Source organism: Lactuca serriola, chromosome 5 (assembly GCF_051521515.1).
Source record: "Lactuca serriola cultivar US96UC23 chromosome 5, Lser_US96UC23_V15, whole genome shotgun sequence".
Lineage (NCBI taxonomy): Eukaryota > Viridiplantae > Streptophyta > Magnoliopsida > Asterales > Asteraceae > Lactuca > Lactuca serriola.
This window is the reverse complement of record NC_136412.1, coordinates 193,617,900-193,636,002: the sequence shown is the minus strand read 5'-3', so window position 1 is coordinate 193,636,002 and position 18,103 is coordinate 193,617,900. Positions and strand designations below refer to the sequence as shown.

General features: G+C 37.9%; 1 protein-coding gene across 1 annotated transcript; it reads left to right on the top strand.

The window, feature by feature from the left end:
* The first annotated feature begins 17,052 nt into the window (after positions 1 to 17,052).
* On the top strand, positions 17,053 to 17,469 carry LOC145050065 (protein SMALL AUXIN UP-REGULATED RNA 12-like). The gene has a single exon (XM_078998379.1). The coding sequence runs from the start codon at positions 17,053 to 17,055 to the stop codon at positions 17,467 to 17,469; it is 417 nt and encodes a 138-aa protein (XP_078854505.1).
* Positions 17,470 to 18,103: the final 634 nt, after the last annotated feature.

Here is an 18,103-nt window from a genome sequence, read left to right as displayed (position 1 = left end):
AAGTGGAGGGGTGTTTCTTCACGTGTTCATGCCCTGCTGACCAGAGGGTGAGGTGTGCTCTGAACCTGTTGAGGCTCGGGGCGAAGGATTGGTGGAGATTGACCACGGGGTCATATTCGGATGCGCAGAGGGCTGCGGTTTCATGGGATCAGTTCAGAGAAATGTTCAGCACTCGTTATGTTCCGCGGGTTGAGAGGGAGAGATTGGCTCAGGAGTTCCTTGAGCTGAAGTAGGGTTCGAAGTCGGTGACGGAGATCACCAGGATGTTCACTGAGAGGGCGATGTTTTGCTCTGAGTTCACTTCGGAGCAGGCTCAGATGTCCCGATATCTGAGTATGCTCAAGAGAGATATCAGATAGTTTGTGTCAACGCAGAGGTGCGAGACTTTGTTGGAGTTGCAGGAGGCCGCCAGGCGGCGTGAGTTGGAGATTGAGTTGCAGTTGCGTGAGCTGAGGCAGGCTCCGTTGCAGTCGCAGCCGGCGCCGAAACGGTCCAAGACCGTTGATTCTAGGGTGGGAGATCAGAGCAGCCACGCTTGTGGGAAGTGTGGGAAGGGTCACACCGGAGTTTGTAGGTCCGGTGGTGCATGCCGCAAGTGCAGAAAGGAGGGGCACTATGCGAGGGATTGTCGGCAGTCTGCGCCGGTTTGGGATTTGAGGATTTGTTATCATTGTCATCAGGTTGGACATTTGAGGGTCAACTGTCCACAGCTTGCTGCAGGACCGGTGTAGGCTCCAGCACCGGCCACTTTGAGGATCACGGGTGGAGGTCAGGGTGGAGCGGAGCCCCCAAGGGCTCAGGGTCGTGCTTTTCAGCTTACAGCGGAGGAGGTCAGAGCAGTGCCAGATGCAGCTGCGGGTATGTTTCTTTCTTGATGTCTTGTTATCTTGTGATTATTGTGGAGTATTGTTTATCTGCTAGTCTCATTGTGTGGTTTTCGGTGTGGTATTCGTTGTTCTTTGAGGGTTATGGTATGGTTATGGGTTAGTGTTGGGGATTTCGTTGGTTATTATTCATGAGGGTTGTTGGTAGAAATCTAGCGTTTGGTCTGAATGTTGGGTAGCATCTGCAGTCTGAGGAGGGGTTAGCTGAAGGTCGAGTTTCTTTCGAGCTCCTGATATGTGATTTTGTGAAGGTTGCTAGTGCTAGTGGGAATCAGTTCACGTGTTCGTGTTTGTGTTGTGTAGGGTTGTTGAGGGAGGTCGGTGATGGCGACCGGTGGTTGATAGTCAGTGTTATAAGTGGGGGAGAATTGGAAAATTCTCCGGAAGATCGATGAGCATTGGAGGTTGTTTAGCTTCTTGGGATTCAGCAGTGTTTCTGTCAGCCAAGAGCTTAGGCTGGTATGAATAAGTGGCAGGCATGCGGGGTGGGATACTGACCAAGGGTATTTGATTGTATAGGGCCTGGGATCAGGCCGGGATTAAGTATGTATGATGGAGATAGAGTTCGGAACCCCTAGAGGGCTAGAACAGTATGCATGGGCGGATTTCCCGGAGATAACTCGGAAGGATGAATGCTAGTTGAGCGGTCCGGGTAGACTGAAGGCTGGTAGGCGTACCAGTCAGGCCGAAGGCTCGGAGAACGGTCCAGCCAGGATGAAGGCCCTGGAGGGCGGTCCAGATTGGCTGAAGGTTCTGAGAGTGGTCCAGATTGGCTGAAGGCCTGGTAAGGCGGTCCAGTCATGCTGAAGACTCTGCAGGTATTGTTAGATTGGTTCGAGGAAAATGGATTGAGTATGTCGCGATGTGATAGCATTAGAAGGTCTGGCCCCGGGTATTGATCTCGATTAGAGGAGATAGTGCATGGACTCGAGAGTCCTTGCGGGTGGATTCAGAGCATGTGTGTTGCATGGATAGCGGTTATGCTATAGGGGAGTGGTGTAGCGTTGGGCGAGCACCGTGGCACTTGTCGCAGTGACAAGGCGGCCAAGTGGATTTCCTTGGTAAGGAAAGAGAGAGGAATGTAGCTCCGAGAGGGAGTGTAAATTCACAGAAGCGAAAGCAGCAGCGCAGAGTTATGATTGGAGTGATCTAATTATGGTCATTGAGTAACGTGATTGCGGCAGTAGTATGGAATCACATCCGGATGGGATGTCTGCTGAGGTTGCGGAAGGATTTCCGAAGGGGTAGAGCCAAGAGGCTCGGAAAGGTTGCAGGGATGGAGTCTTAGATTCCCAGATTGACTCTGATCAAGGAATTGTGTATGTAGTGGTGATTCATCATGGGGGATGTTTGCAGGTGTCGTCAGTGTGACGAGTTTTCCCATCCCGAGGGTGCTAGAGCTAGTTCAGCATGTGCATGCGATTATAAGAGGAGAACTCGTGGGAGTGCTCTGAGGCTGAAGAATGTGTCATTCTGTCAGCATGGAATGGATAGAGTTGGACTCGGATCGGGAACCCGGTGGTTCAGAGTTATATCTAGCTCGTAAGAGTCAAGTGATTGTTGTAATCAGGATCGAGAAAAGTGCCATGGAGTGGTACTCGGTTGATAAGTGTAGAATCTGATAAGTGTGGTTATCAAAGGGTGAAGCCGGTGGCCGGCTTGAGGTGGTGGTCAGAACACCGCAAGAAAAGGGAAGGTTGAGTTTCGGATTTCGATGGTTGTGTCTTAAGGAACCTGGTTTGGTTAATGCCAGGTGGTGCGTTGCGGGAGAAGTTCTGGAGTAGAGTTGCCCCAGGCTTCGAGGGCGAAGCCTAATTTAAGTGGGGGAGAATTGTAACGCCCCGTTCCTAAGAGTACTTAATTGTGAGTCCCCGGGATTTAAGAGGAAGGGTATTTTAGTCATCTTGTGGGAAAAGTGGAAAAAGAGGGCCAAATATGAAATTTGGGGACACGCCGAGTACGCCCAGCGTAAGCTGGGTTACACCCAACGTAAGTGTGTAATTGGACGCGGGTGCAAGGTTGAGTACGCCCAACGTACTAGAGGTACGCCCAGCGTACTCTCAGAGTTCTAAAACCCTAAAATTAGGGTCAGCCACTATATAAGGAACATGTTGGTTCATACCCTAGCCTCCATAAGCTCTCTCTTAATCTCAAAAACCCTAGATAGTCGTTCCACCTCCATTGTTGGGTGTGTTTGGCCTTGGAAAGCTTATTTTGGCAAAGGAGAGGCTAAAAGAAGAAAGAGGAAGTTGTCAAGGAAGGAGTTGAGTGGCTGGAGCGTATAGATCTAGAAAGATATCATCCTGTGGAGCCTATCTGAGGTATAAAGCTTCTTGCTTGTCATTTATATTGCATAGATCTAAGTGTTGTGAAGTTTTGACATTATTCTTTTCCCAAAAGTCCTCATCTTGATGCATGTTTTGAGTTGGTCGAGATTATTTGTCCTTTCATACCTTTGGAGAGGTCTTGAGTGAGAAAAATGAGGTCCCAAGGGCTGTGGTTGTTCCATGTGTGAGATAAGTAGGTCTTAATGGATTAAGACCTTGGATTAAGAGCTTTATGGACGTCCCAAGTGATAAAGTTTGAGACTTTATGAATCTTAGGCATATTTGGCCTAAAGATCTGAAGTTTGGGCTTAAGAGCTTAAGCCATTAAGAAGTTATGTGGACTTAATGAGGTGGTGAAGTTACGCCCCGCGTAGCGGGTCAGTGCCCCAATCCCCAGTTGCGAATCAGCATGTACGCCCCGTGTACCAAGTAGGGTACGCCCAGCGTACTCCCTCTGTTGGGTTTTTCATTTTGGGCCTTAGGGATTGGGCTGTTATTGGGCTGCTGGATTTTAGGTCGTGACTGGACATTATGGATGGAGTATTGTGGACCCATTAGTTTTTATGGACCATGGGTCTAGACCCATTTGGTGAGGTGGGCCCAATTTAGTAAATTGGGCCAATAGTGGGCTTTGCTTCGGACTTTTGGACTTTGGGCCATTAGTGGGCTTAAGAGCTTATCCAGTGTTGGGCCGGAATGAGTTAAGGGTAAATTGGTCAATTTACCCTTGGGAGGGTATTGTGCTTAGCCTAATAATTATCTGTGCTATGATGGCTAGTTCGGGATTTTCGGTGAGGCGGTGATTCGAGAATCTGCTTCTTCAGTTCAGAGTTTCGGTAGTGCTAGGTGAGTTATCCTCACTATATCAACAGGGTCTAAGGCACCAAGGCCGGCCCTTTATCGGATTGAGATCCGGGTATTTGTTGTTATGTTATTGCTTTGATATGTTTGCATCCTGGTAGCTAGGTTGGTATATGTTAGAGACCTGGTTAAGGTCGGTATCCTGTTATGTAGAGTGATGTTATGCTAGTGACCGGTTAGGTCGGTATCCTGGTTAGGATGATGATATGTTATGTGATATGCTAGATCGGCTTGTTGACTGTGATTTGTTATATGATTGTATGTTTATGTGCACATGGTTATTGGACTGGGGTTGGGTTGAGGCGGGTCCTGCTTTGTGCTGTAGGCCAAGATACCCAGGGCGGATCGGTTGTCCCGAAGGCCCAGCGAGCGGTCCGGATATGTTGTAGGCCCCAAGAGGGCTGACCAGGCGTGCCGAGGCTCGGAGAGTGGACCAGGCCGACTGAAGGCCCGGTGCGGGCGGACCAGTCAGACTGTAGACTCAGAGAGTGGACCAGGTGGATCAAAGGCTCGGAGCGGGCGGACCAATCACACTGCTAACTCGATGTATATGGCTAGACTCGGAGGGTGGACCAGGTGGACTGTTGGCCGGTGCGGCGGACCAGTCACACAATAGACCCGAAGTGCATGGCTTTTCTGTGATCGGATATGATATGGCATGTTATGCATGTATGGTATATGTGGTTGGTATTTTGAGGATATCTCACTAAGCTTTCAGGCTTACAGTTGTGGTTTAATGTTTTTCAGGTTCTTCAGGAGACCGTGGCAAGGCAAAGGCGTGATCGTACCGCTCCTCATGTTTATGTTGTGATGTGATTCTGGGAATACTCTAAATTAATTGTATTGAAAACCTTTTTGTAATAATTTAATGAAATCGGGTTGTTTTTGAAAAGTTTAAATTGGTTGGAATTTTATGGTCGTTACACATTTGACCTTAAGTCAAATGATTCAAACACTCCATCCTTTTAAATTTAGGCAATGAGTTTCTTGTTGACATGTCCAAGACAACAATGCCACAATCATGCCTTGTCTAAACCACTAGATGAATCAATTTGCAACACACTTTTACCTAAATTGTCTACAACCATAACAGTTTCATACACGCCATCACAAGGTAATGCTTCAAAATAAAATACACCATTATAATAAGCATAAATAGAACCATTCTCATTATCAAAAGAATATCTAAAACCTTGTCTATATAAACCATGAAAATAAATAATATTCCTTGTCATTTTTGACGAATAGCAACAATTGTTTAAAATCTAAACACAACCCATTACTAAGCACTAAAGAATAAACACCAATATTGGTAACATGTGATGATTTCCTATTTCCCATAATTAGGTTCATCTTCCCATGCTCCACATCCTCACTTCTTTTTAGTCCCTGCAAGCCAGAACAAATGTGAAAACCACATCCTGTATCAAGGACCCAGGAATTAGAATGTAACAAGTTTTTAGATAGAATAGTGCAAATAGTTGTCGAGGTTGGCATAATATTTCCATCCTTTTGTCTTGAAAGTACTTGGGGCAACTTCATTTCCAATACCCTTTGTCATAGCAGTAAAAGCAAGTAGCCTCCTTTGGATCAGAGGCAGGAGGAGCATCAGAACTGGCTTTGCCTTTAGGGTTATTGCTTGATGAACCGACTTGAGACTTTCCCTTCCAATTCTTCTTAGGAGGAGCTTTCCTCTTCTTCCCCTACCTTTGCTCAATGGTGAACGGGAGCAACAGCAGCAGGAGTGGATGCAATACTCTTTCTCTTCATTCCACTCTCGACGATTCTCAACAAGCTTTGGAGCTGACTCAATGTGGTCTCCTCTTTGTGCAAATGATAGGTAATAATAACCTGATCATAACAACTAGGTAATGAGTTCAAGACTATGTCAATAGCCATAGCTCATCGAAGTTCACATTGAGTTTCAACAAACGATCCACATAAGGTTGCATGCGTTGCAAGTGGGTCGTGATAGACTCTTTATCCTTCATCTTGCTGGTTATGAGTGACTTTACTATCTCGTACCTTTCTTGACGAGCTCGTTGATGGTACTTTTCCGTCAAGTCCTTGCACATCTCATACAACAATAGTCCTCATAGAACCTTTGCAACTTAGGAGTCATAGTAGCCACCATGATGCATGCCACTTTGGTAGCATCATTACAATGTCTCCTATACTCAACTATTTCTTCAGGAGTAGCGGTTGTTTCATTAATCTCGTTCAGCTCTTTCTTAAGAACATATTCCTTGTCCTCAAAGTGCAAAGCCATCTTGATGTTACGCATCCAATCATTATAATTGGAGCCATCGAGAGTGACTTTCAAGCGGATGCACAAGAGCGAGAAGTGGTTGGAGGAATTGTTGTTGTTGTTGTTGGAGGAACCGGAAGCATTGTTTGAAGTCAACATCTGAAAAGGAAAAAGGACAATTTTTGATTAGATAAGAAAATCGTCAATATAACCCCAAATGAAATATTAAGGTTAGGATCCAACTAAATAACTCACAATTCAGAAGAGGGATGCCGTAATCTAATTGCAAATTATTTAAAGGTAGGTAAATGACGATTTACCAATTTTACCATGAAAAATGAAATTTAAATGAATTAGGTTTTAAATGAAATTCCTAGATCTTTAATATACATTGAACTATTCAATGACATGTTCAATCTCGATTATGCCCTTTCCATTTGTGACTGGGATACTAGAGATCACAATAAGGTATGAATAACCATGCAAATTAGCTTGGTACTCTTGATGTCACTTATCACCTAATTAATGTGTCGATTAACCACAGACGCTCCATTAATCAATGATAATTTACGAGACACCCATTATCACCCTTTATTAGTCCATATTAGTGTGTCGGTTAACCACACACGCTCCACTAACGACTTTTATAAAGTGCAATGTGCAATTTCGTGGATTAGCCTCAAATTCACATTTTCCTAAAGTAACTAAGATTGAGAATTTAATAAAACATTTATTTACTTTATTTATTCCGTTATACTTATTAATGAAAATTAAGTGTCTTATCAAACCCGTTCGGCTAACGACCATCCACCAATCACGTGAGCGGTGAGTAAGAGTGGATACCCAATGACAGCCATTTTATATGTCGTTTCCTTTAACTCCCCTTATTTATTGGCTTCGTGAATGAGGCGTACTAGCGGTTCGACTTACTTGTCTTATATAGATAGTAAATATTTAAACTTTTAATATTACATATAGTATAAGGGTGTATTTTAAACATTTCAAAATACGAGGTTTTTTTAAATCTATTAAAATTTCGAAAATTAAAAACAACTTTAATTCAAATTTTAAAATTTAAATACTTTGATTTAATAATTATCTATTAATTAAACCTTTAATTAATTTATTAAATCAATTAAGGATTATCCATTAAATTAAACAAAATTAATTTAACCTAATCCCTTACCCCCTAGATTTCAAAATTTTTGGGAGGGATATTTCAAAATATTTAATGGTCTAATTAAACAATTAACAATATAATTACCTAAAATAACAACCTACCCAAAAAAACCTAGATTTCGAAATCTATGCTTAGGGTGAAGGCAAGGCTTTCAACCTTGCCTTATTTTCGAAAACCGTAGGGTTAGGAAAGCCTAGATCTTGAAAATATGGATGCCAAAGGAAAGGGTTTTAAAACCTTTAGCAATTTTCGAAAAACAGGGTTATGAAACCCTAATTTGCGAAAAAAAACCAAGGCCTAGGGTTTAATTCCCATAAACCCTAATTTTGTCAAGTTCGATCAATTGCATCAAATCTAATTGAAAAAGAAAAACAATAGCTCTAATACAATTGATGGGTTTTAAGCATAGCAACCAATCCTATGTGTGCATTCAATGTAACGACCATAAAATTCCAACCAATTTAAACTTTTCAAAAACAACCCGATTTCATAAAATTATTACAAAAAGGTTTTCAATACAATTATTTCAGAGAATTCCCAGAATCACATCACAAAACATAATCATGTGGAGCGGTACGATCACGCCTTTGCCTTGCCACGGTCTCCTGAAGAACCTGAAAATCATTAAACCACAACTGTAAGCCCGAAAGCTTAGTAAGATATCCCCAAAATACCAACCACATATACCATACACGCATAACATGCCATATCATAACAGAACACAAAACAACCATGCACTTCGGGTCTACTGTGTGACTGGTATGCCGCACCGGCCTTCATTCCACCTGGTCCACCCTCCGAGTCTAACCACATACATCGAGTCTACAGTGTGATTGGTCCGCCCGCACCGGGCCTTCAATCCACCCGGTCCACTCTCTGAGTCTACAGTATGACTGGTCTGCCCGCACTGGGCCTTCAGTCGGCCTGGTCCACTCTCCGAGCCTTGACACGTCTGGTCCGACCTCTTGGGGCCTACAGCCTATCCGGACCGCTCGCTGGGCCTTCGGGATAACCGGTCCTCCCTGGGTATGTTGGCCTACAACACAAAGCAGGTCCCGCCACAACCCAACCCTAGTCCAACAACCATGTGCACATAAAAATTCAATCATATAACATATCACATCCAATCAAACCGATCTAACAGATCACATAGCATAACATCATCCTAACCAGGATACCGACCTAACCGGTCACTAGCATAGCATCATCCTATATACCAGGATACCGACCTTAACCAGGTCTCTAACATATACCATCCTAACTACCACGATGCAACACAACAAACAAAACATAACAACGATACCCGGATCACAATCCGATAAAAGGGTCGGCCTTGGTGCCGTAGACACTGTCGATATAGTGAGGATAACTCACCTCGCAACTACCGACTAAACAGATAAACCCAAGCTGCTCCGACCACCGATACCATCTCCAACACTGGCCAACACCAAAACTATGAACTCAAAACAAAAGCCAACAATTACCAAAATGCCCCTGGAAATCAACTGGTCAACCCTTGGTCAAAGTCAAAGTCAAAGTCAACCCCTGACTGACTCTACTCGCCGAGTCAACCCGATGACTCGCCGAGTCCCCATGCACAGAACTTCCCCAATCCGCGACTCAACTCGCCGAGTCACCCCAAGACTCGCCGAGTCCAACAACTCTGAGTCCTTTCACACTCGACTCACCGAGTCATCCCTTGACTCACCGATTCACAGCTCAACCAGAAGAAAGGTTAGGACCTCACGTCCAGACTTGCCGAGTCCAAGAACAGACTCGCCGAGTCCAAGGCTATCTGCAACCAACTCGCCGAGTTGTTTTTCTAACTCGCCGAGTTCCTGCCCATATTCAACCAACTCGCCGAGTTGTTCTTCCAACTCGTCGAGTTCCAGCCTATCTTCAATCAACTCGCCGAGTACACCCTTCTGAATCGCCGAGTACCCCTAGATCTGAAACCATACAGAGGCTTTCCAAGCCATGCAAAAGCTCTAAACCATAGATCTACTCTTTTACAAGCCATCCATCACGTAAAGTGGCAAACTTTACGTGGATCCAAAGAGATATAGGCATTTTACACTCTAGGGCTAGAGTTTGGGATAAAAGAGCTTCACCAAACACTCAAGAATCGGGACTTTATGACATATAGGACCATCACAAGCTTAGATCTGAAGCAGCATCCTCAGATCCAAGCTTCTATCTCAATTTAGATGTCATATCAACCACCACACATGAACCCATGAAGAAAATAGCTTAAGGAAATGGTTCCTTACCCCTGGAATGAGCCCAACCAACTGTAGATTCCTGATCTCCCTAAGCTTCCTGATACAAGCCTCCAATCTTCACGCTTAAAGCACCAAAGATCCTTCTCCAAGCTCTAATTCACTCAACAATGGGGTCTCCTCACGAATTTAGGGCTTCTGGAACTCAAGGAATGGTAAAGAGGCTGGGGAGAAGATATGATGTTCTTTATATAAGGCTCAACCCTCGAAATTAGGGTTTTCTCCACTCAGCACCAACTCGCTGAGTCCATCCATGCTACTCGCCGAGTTGGTCACTTAACACGCGACTAGAGTCGCGACCCTACTCGCCGAGTTGCCCTTTCCCATTTACACTTTTAGCCCTTCAACTATACTCTTGATATTCCGGGATGTTACATTCAACCCTAAAGGTTTGGATGTATATTTTCTCTATTAGACATACAAGTATTGAACACAAAAACAAGAAACCCTAGCATGCTTCTACTATTTTTGAAATCAACAAAATAGGGATTAGAACACATACCTTTATTGTTATATTTTAATAACAATGGATTCCTTGAATATCTTCACTTTGAGAACAAGTGTTACGAGTGTAACACCTCTAATGGTCACAAACACACTATGCAAGAGGATAAGAGGAGAGAGGAGGGAAGTTCTTCAAAGTTTTGGCTCTTCTAGGCAACCCAAAAGGATTGTGCTACTATCAACTCAAGTACATACCAATAATAGTTATTGGCTTAGAAACCTAATCCAACAAAAATCACATACCTTTGTAAAAATTTATGGACATTTATCCTTTTTCAAAGCTAGCAATGTTTTCTTTGTCCCTTTTAGTAATGAAGCCGCTTCTAAAATATCTTAATCTTTTTTATGATCATGCTTTGACAAGGTATCTGTGGGGCCTATAATTTTTAACATCAAGTGTAAGAGAAACACAAAGCCAAGTAAAATGGAATATGAAAAAAAATACCATTTGCATGATTACGGTTAGATAAATTCGAGTCCTCATCTTTAACATTTTTAAGTGCCTCAATAAATTCTACAAACAAATCCATCAAACTTATGATTGTTTTATAGTTTTTACCCTGTCTTATGTCTCTAAATTAAACAAGATAAATCCCTTGATTCAACCCTCTTCCTATTTCAGTTTCACCAATACCAATTTTAGCTTCAACTTTTTCTTTCTACATCTCTCGTGTCATATTTTGTCTCTTACAAGAACCACAAACTATAATAGCCACCAAATCTAGTTTCTCAAGGAATTCATGAGCACCATCATGATTAATTGTTACTGCCACAACTACTAACTGAAGTTGGTGTGCAAAACAATGTATATAATGTGTTGAACTATTATCTCTTAATATCAAAGATTTCAAAACATTAAATACAACACTCATATTGCTTGCTTCATCATAACCTTACCCCATAACTTATTTATTTCAAATAATCAATAAAAGGTATAAGAGATAAAACAAAAATACCGTAATGAAGAAATAAAGAGTTTATGCTTTATCACCTTGATCCATACTCATGTTGTTGGTGGTAAAAAAAAAATTGATGGCAATTTAAGAGTGAAAGAAGATGTATCCATCAAGTGAACAACTCTAATAAATCTCTCCTTCACAATTCCAAGTCTATCAACTTACTAAAACCTATAGCCATTTGTTCTTTTTTGGAAACATCACCATACTTATAAACTAATATACTAAACATATCTTTATCAATTTCATCACAAATTGACTTGATTATCTACTTTGAAAGCATTTGACAATATTTTTTTGAATTTTTGGAGAAGGCAACCTTTCATTTTATGAAAACATTTTAAATGCTCTCATTATTTTATCTAATCAAAGATAGAACTTTAATGATAAGTCTTATATTAAGAGAGCTATCTAACTCATCATGACCACAAAATAGTAATGATTTTTTTCAATAAAAATATAACTATGAATTGTAGCACATAATCGAATTTCGTAATTACTTTGCTCATGGTTCATTTTCTTACGAAGGGCTTCACTAATAGATTGTGTTTTTCTTATTAGCAAATCAAACTTTTGTTGTGCCTTTTGTTGATAAGTATCAATATTACCCAAATGTTTCCCCAATGCATTGTTTTTTACTCCAAGTGTCAAAGCGTTCCGTTACAAATGCATCTATAGCACCTTGCTCTCTTACCATGTCTCCAAACAACTAGCATCACAAATAATATGTTTTGTTCTTATTAATTTTATACTCTAACCATGGAAATTCATCAAACCATTCCACAATAAAAACATCTTAGCTTTTTACCGACTAACTTTGATTAAAAATCATTCCCCTTTGGTTGGCAAGTTCCTTTAATTAGACATGCCTTCCTTATTTCATATCTTTAATTAGGATGATAGGATGTAATTTTTGGTCTATCCTTAGGTCTGAAGGAAGATCATTCAAATCAAAAGTTGTTGGAACTTGTGTGATTTGGCTTTGTAGAACTTGTGGTCTTTGAGTTGGTTCATTAGGTTGTGGAACTTGTGGTCTTTGAATATGTTCATTAGGTTGTGGAACTAGTGAACTTTAATTAGACTTATTTCTTTTAGAAGGTCATCCACCATTTTCATCTCCAACTTCTAATTGTCTTTTTAAAAAAATGCTAATGGAATCCTATAATGAAAAGATTTCATCAAAAACTTGATTTCAAGTTTCAACAACAAATAACAACTAACTATTAACCATAAGTCCCTAATTAAATAAACGTAATTTCTAATTTTAAGTTTTTCAACACGGTAAAAAATAATGTAAATTTGAATTAACCAAATAATAGGATTGAGTATTTGATTATTTGATTTTCTTACTTGTTTCATTATGATAGGGGCTTCGCTGGAGAAAAGGTCGTTGACAGCAACAAACTGCCAAGAAAAAGGTAGCGTCGATAATGGGCAAGCGAGTAGGAGGCTTCACATCTTTTGTTTCCTTGTATGATGTTGTTTCCAATTTTTAGCAACAAAAGCGAATCGACTTCTAGCTTCTTTGTTCCATTAAATTAATTGGGTATTTAATATTGGGTTAAAACTTTTGGACCACTTAAATATTTTGAGCTACTTTGTGTTTGGATTTATAACTTAGGAGTAGCCTAATTATTTTAGCATTAGACCAAAAAATTTATGGGGTAACACAATACTATAAAAAAATTATGAAAAAATTCACACTGCTTGATGAAATTTAAGGGATTTAAAGGGTAGCACGGGGCTACCCCACGCTCCCACGGTGATTTGCTCTTACTAACCATGACTTGTCTAATCCAAATGATGATGCAAACTACTATCAACTTTATGCTTTGGTAGCCAACACCAATCTTCAAAGGTTTCTCTTGTAACACCCGTACTTTTTAAATCCAAAATTTACCATGATTATACAATTCCTATGGTAGTTAATCATAGTAAAATAAGGTTTTAAAGAAACCTTTTTCTAAATTTATTAGAGTTCAAAAATCTTTGGTGTTACAAAACTAATATCAACAACCATAGTAAAAGAGAAAAGACCCGAAGACTTCATCAAGTCCTTTATAAGCCTTCTCTAGGAGTGCACCACTAAGCTTTAACTTTTATACATGAGTACATATCACATTTAAAAACAATATGTAAGTCAAAAGAGTCTCAAGCAAGTTATAAACTTTAAACATAAACCTCGCATGAATTTCATTTACCAGTGGCCTATACCCTAAAATAGAAATCATAACAATATCCTTCGTACATAGGAATATATACACCTAGCTAGTATATTACCAGATCAAGTATAGCTACGAGTGAACAAATCACCTCGTTGCTCCATCAAGGAATCTACACCCCTCGACAATACTTCGCGACGGGAGATACAATCCAAGTAGTATCGCCTTGTCCCAAAACAGGAATCGATCTGAATCTCTAACATGAATATTATAAATACATTCATATCACAATACATAAATAATGCAAACTCATCATGAGTAATCAAATGAAATTAAAAATCAGGTAATAAGTGAAACTCACATACCAATCTATTGGCATGCCATTTTTAAATCATTTAAAAATATGGCATGCTAACATTTCAAAACATACTATTACCAATCTTCATTTCTATAAACTCATAAACATTGAACTTAGAGATACACACATTAAACATTTTCACATAAAAACTTACTTGTTATTAAACATTTTCTTATAAATAATTCACTTTGCTATATACCCAAAAAGCCACATATACTCACGTGGTTAGTTAGTGAATACTAACTTCTAGTTTGGCCTCAAGCTTTGCACTGCCTATTAACTTATCAGTTTTCCAAAAACTATTAAAAAGAATACCAAGTTCCTCATTACTTGTCTCAGTTCATTAGGATCTTAATAATCACATCTAAGAATACCAAGTCCCTTGTGATACTTTGTGAATCCTTTATCATTCTCTTAATATGTTCTCTGTTCCTATATGAGTTCTCTACTGATAACGCAGTCACCATGACATCGAACATTTGTAGGGGCTTGTCCTACGATATATGAATACTCTGAGGGTAAACCTTTCGCGTAAAAGTAGACCTTTCCTTCCTCAATAAGCCACACATAATCTAGTGAAACCATCATACCTATAAACTTGTTGATGGACTCTTGGATCGACATGTGATTCTTATTCAACACCACAAATTCTTACAAAATCTTCCCCATTGTACATTTCCTTAGTAAACTTCATACATAGGATTCATCCTTACCATAATGCTATAAAGAGCAAACTCATAGGAATTTAAAAAATCTAATTCCATACTCAAAATCTAAGTTATACAATATAAACAACCTCCCGATTGTTTATAAGCAACAATTCCATCTATAGGCACATAACATAGTCTAAAATATTTAAAACAAATATTAAATATTTAAGTGTTTATATATATATATATATATATATATATATATATATATATATATAGAGAGAGAGAGAGAGAGAGAGAAAGAGAGAGAGAGGAGAGTTCAATTGAGAAAAAAAAGTGATATTGAGGGAATGATTCACAATCACACATTTATTTTTCCGCAAAACACTTAGGCGTACCGGTGGAAATTGATAACGGATAAACATGTGTTTTCCAACCAAACATGTTTCCTTAATATACACAAAAACATTTTTTTTTGTTTTCTTATTTTTAGAAAGCTATTTTTATCGAAAAATTATTTTAAATATATCAAAATTCATACTTTTTTATTCTCTATAAATAGACATCAATATTGAAAAAATTTTAAGATAAAATATATATATTTTTTTAGAGTTTCAGCTCTTGCTATTCATAAATGAATAAAAATCCATCAGATTTTTATTACAGTACATTCGTTATTCACTAATGAATAAAACATATGCTTAACTTTTTTATAGTTTGAACATCATTCGTATATGAATATATCACGTAATAAAGTTTTCTTACTTAAAATATATTTTTAACATCATCTTTCGTCATATATTATATTTATATATGAATAAAACGTGTATTAGTTGTCGACATATTTTATATTCATATATGAATAAAACATTTATCAGATTTTTGTTAAAGTTAATTTGCTATTCATATATGAATAAATAGTATAAATGATACTTAAAATATAAAAAAATAATTATATTTTTTTATTCATAAGTGAATAACGAATGTATTTATTCACTTATGAATAATAATAGCTGAAACTATAAAAAAAAAAATTATCTTAAAACTATATCAATATGAATGTCTATTTATAGAGAATAAAAAATTATGAATTTTGATATATTTAAAATCATTTTTTCGATAAAAATAGTTCCTTAAAAATTAAAAAAACGAAAAAAAAATTATGTTTTTGTATATATTAATGTAATGATTAGCATAGTTTAAGAAAACATGTTTTGTTGGAAAACACATGTGTATTCCTTTCCTATTGCTGCCAGTACGATGGAGGTTTTTGCGGCAAAAATAAATGAATTGTTGAGAATGATTCCCAATTCTCAACCTTTTTTATTTTCTCAAAAATAAATGATAGATGTAGGTTCAAATGTTTCTCACATCTATTGTGTGCTAGAATGCACCAATAAGAATTTAGTATTAATTATATGTATATTAAATGCTATCCATACTTATAACTCATTTTTATGGAAACTAATTAAATTCATCATTAAAGTTAACAATAATATTCTTTCAGAATGAATTCATATCTAGAAGAACGAGAGTGCATTTCAGCAGAAAAAGAGTGTATTCTAATAGACTACACTATTGTTGTTCATATTATATGCAAATTTATTGTATTTTAAGTGAGTGAGTCCTAAAACAAAATACGAACTCATATATAAAAACCTAGATACGAATTCATTCTGAAAGAATGTTATTGCTGACATTAATGACAGATTTAATTAGTTTACCATAAAAAGAGAATTATAATTATAGATATCATTTAATATACATATAATTATGAAAATCATTTAATATGTATATTTATTTAATTAAATAATTATCTAATTACTCAAATCCTATTGATGCATTCTAGTACACAATAAATGTAATAAACAAAATAACTTAGATATATATATATATATATATATATATATATATATATATATATATATATATATATATATATATATATATATATATATATATATATTGCAAATTACGTATATACTAATTGATTTTTATGATTTAACCATTTATATTTCATTTTTTTTTTCTATTTAAACAATCATATCAAAGAAAACAAATTACCTATATTGCTAGACACAAATAGCTAGCATCTTTTCATTTCCTACACACAACTTTAACATTTTTTCTAATTCACCGAAATAATAATTTTTTTTATATACGCTAATATTCTCATAGAAAAAAAAAACTATTAGAGACAATATGTTGTAATTATTTTTCAAAATCTATTAAAAATTTCTTTTAAAAAAAGGAAACTATAATATGAAAATCTTCCTTCTAGGATAGTACTTACTTTTGAAAAATCACATAAGTTGATGAGTTTAATGAAAAAAATGTCAACGTAACAAATCGGAAATAAAAGCTAATAATGGTATGATTTTTTTTTTTCAAATTAAAACGGTTTTCATTAATAAAAATGAAATATAAATTATTAATATGAAAAATTAAATAATATGGAAGTTTCCATTTATTTTGTTTTTTTGTTAATAAATTAATATGACAAAATAGATTTTGTATTCATTTATGATACTACGTTTAAAGTCTACGTTGGAGTTCTAAATACTCCCTCCCTCGAAGCTTTTCTACCTCCCCTCTTTATCCCAATAATCGCTTCACACCGCTGGTTTTCTGATTGAATCTGCAATGAAGAGGGTGAACAAAATCAGCCAGATCGTCCGCCTCAAACAAGTCGTGCAACGTTGGCGTCGCCGCATCCCCTCTGCCGGATCTCTTGCCGTCTACGTTGGTGAAGAACACCGCCGCTTCGTCATTCCCACCCGCTTTCTCAACCTACCTGTGTTCGTCTCCTTACTCAACAAAGCGGAGGAAGAGTTCGGCTTCCAGACCACCGGCGGACTCGTCCTCCCCTGCGACGTCGTTTTCTTCAAGGAGTTGCTGAACGTTCTGGAGAGAGACGAAACTGGATTCGGTGCGTTAGATTTGGATGATTTTTCGGAGATGTTTTCCGATTTGGCCGCCGATTCTTATTCTCTTTGTAAAAAAGCTACAATTTCCGATGCTCATAGCTTCACTCCGCTGCTGCAGAAAGCCAAAGTTTGAAGGTTCATCCTCTTTCCTGCCTGAGGTTCGACTCTCTTTGTTTTTTCTCATTAGAGAACGTCAGAACTAGGGCTTAAATTGCAGTTTTATATCTTTAGCGATTTAAGATTTGGGCTAGGGTTAGGGTTTCCAGTTTTGTGCATACATGGTGGATCGATTTTGAATTCGATACCTCTTAGTTCCTTTTTTAAGTTCCCTTCGTTTCCGTAGGGATTTTGATTTTCAATCATCCTTGAACCTGATTTTTCTTTTTTGTAAAACGGGTTACAATGTGATGAAGTTTTCGATTCAACCCAATTTTGGGGTGCTAGGTTTTTTTTAGATTACAAAGGCATGTTTCGCCAATTGTGGTAATGGTGATGATGATTTGTGTTCGTTATGTTGGATTAACAATGAAAAAAATGTACTCCTAAATTTCAATTACTGCTTGTTCTGTTAGTTCGTTGTTGTGTGATTGGATAATAATAATTATTGCTCACTTTTGTATTATAAAAATGGCATTGCTTGTTCTAATGTCATTATACATTGTAATCTAGCTTATAAATTATTTTTTATCAAATACCTTAGTTTTTCGGTTAATATGTGAAACATATCTTAAATCTATTAATTTCTGAAAGCACTATCACTAAACCAT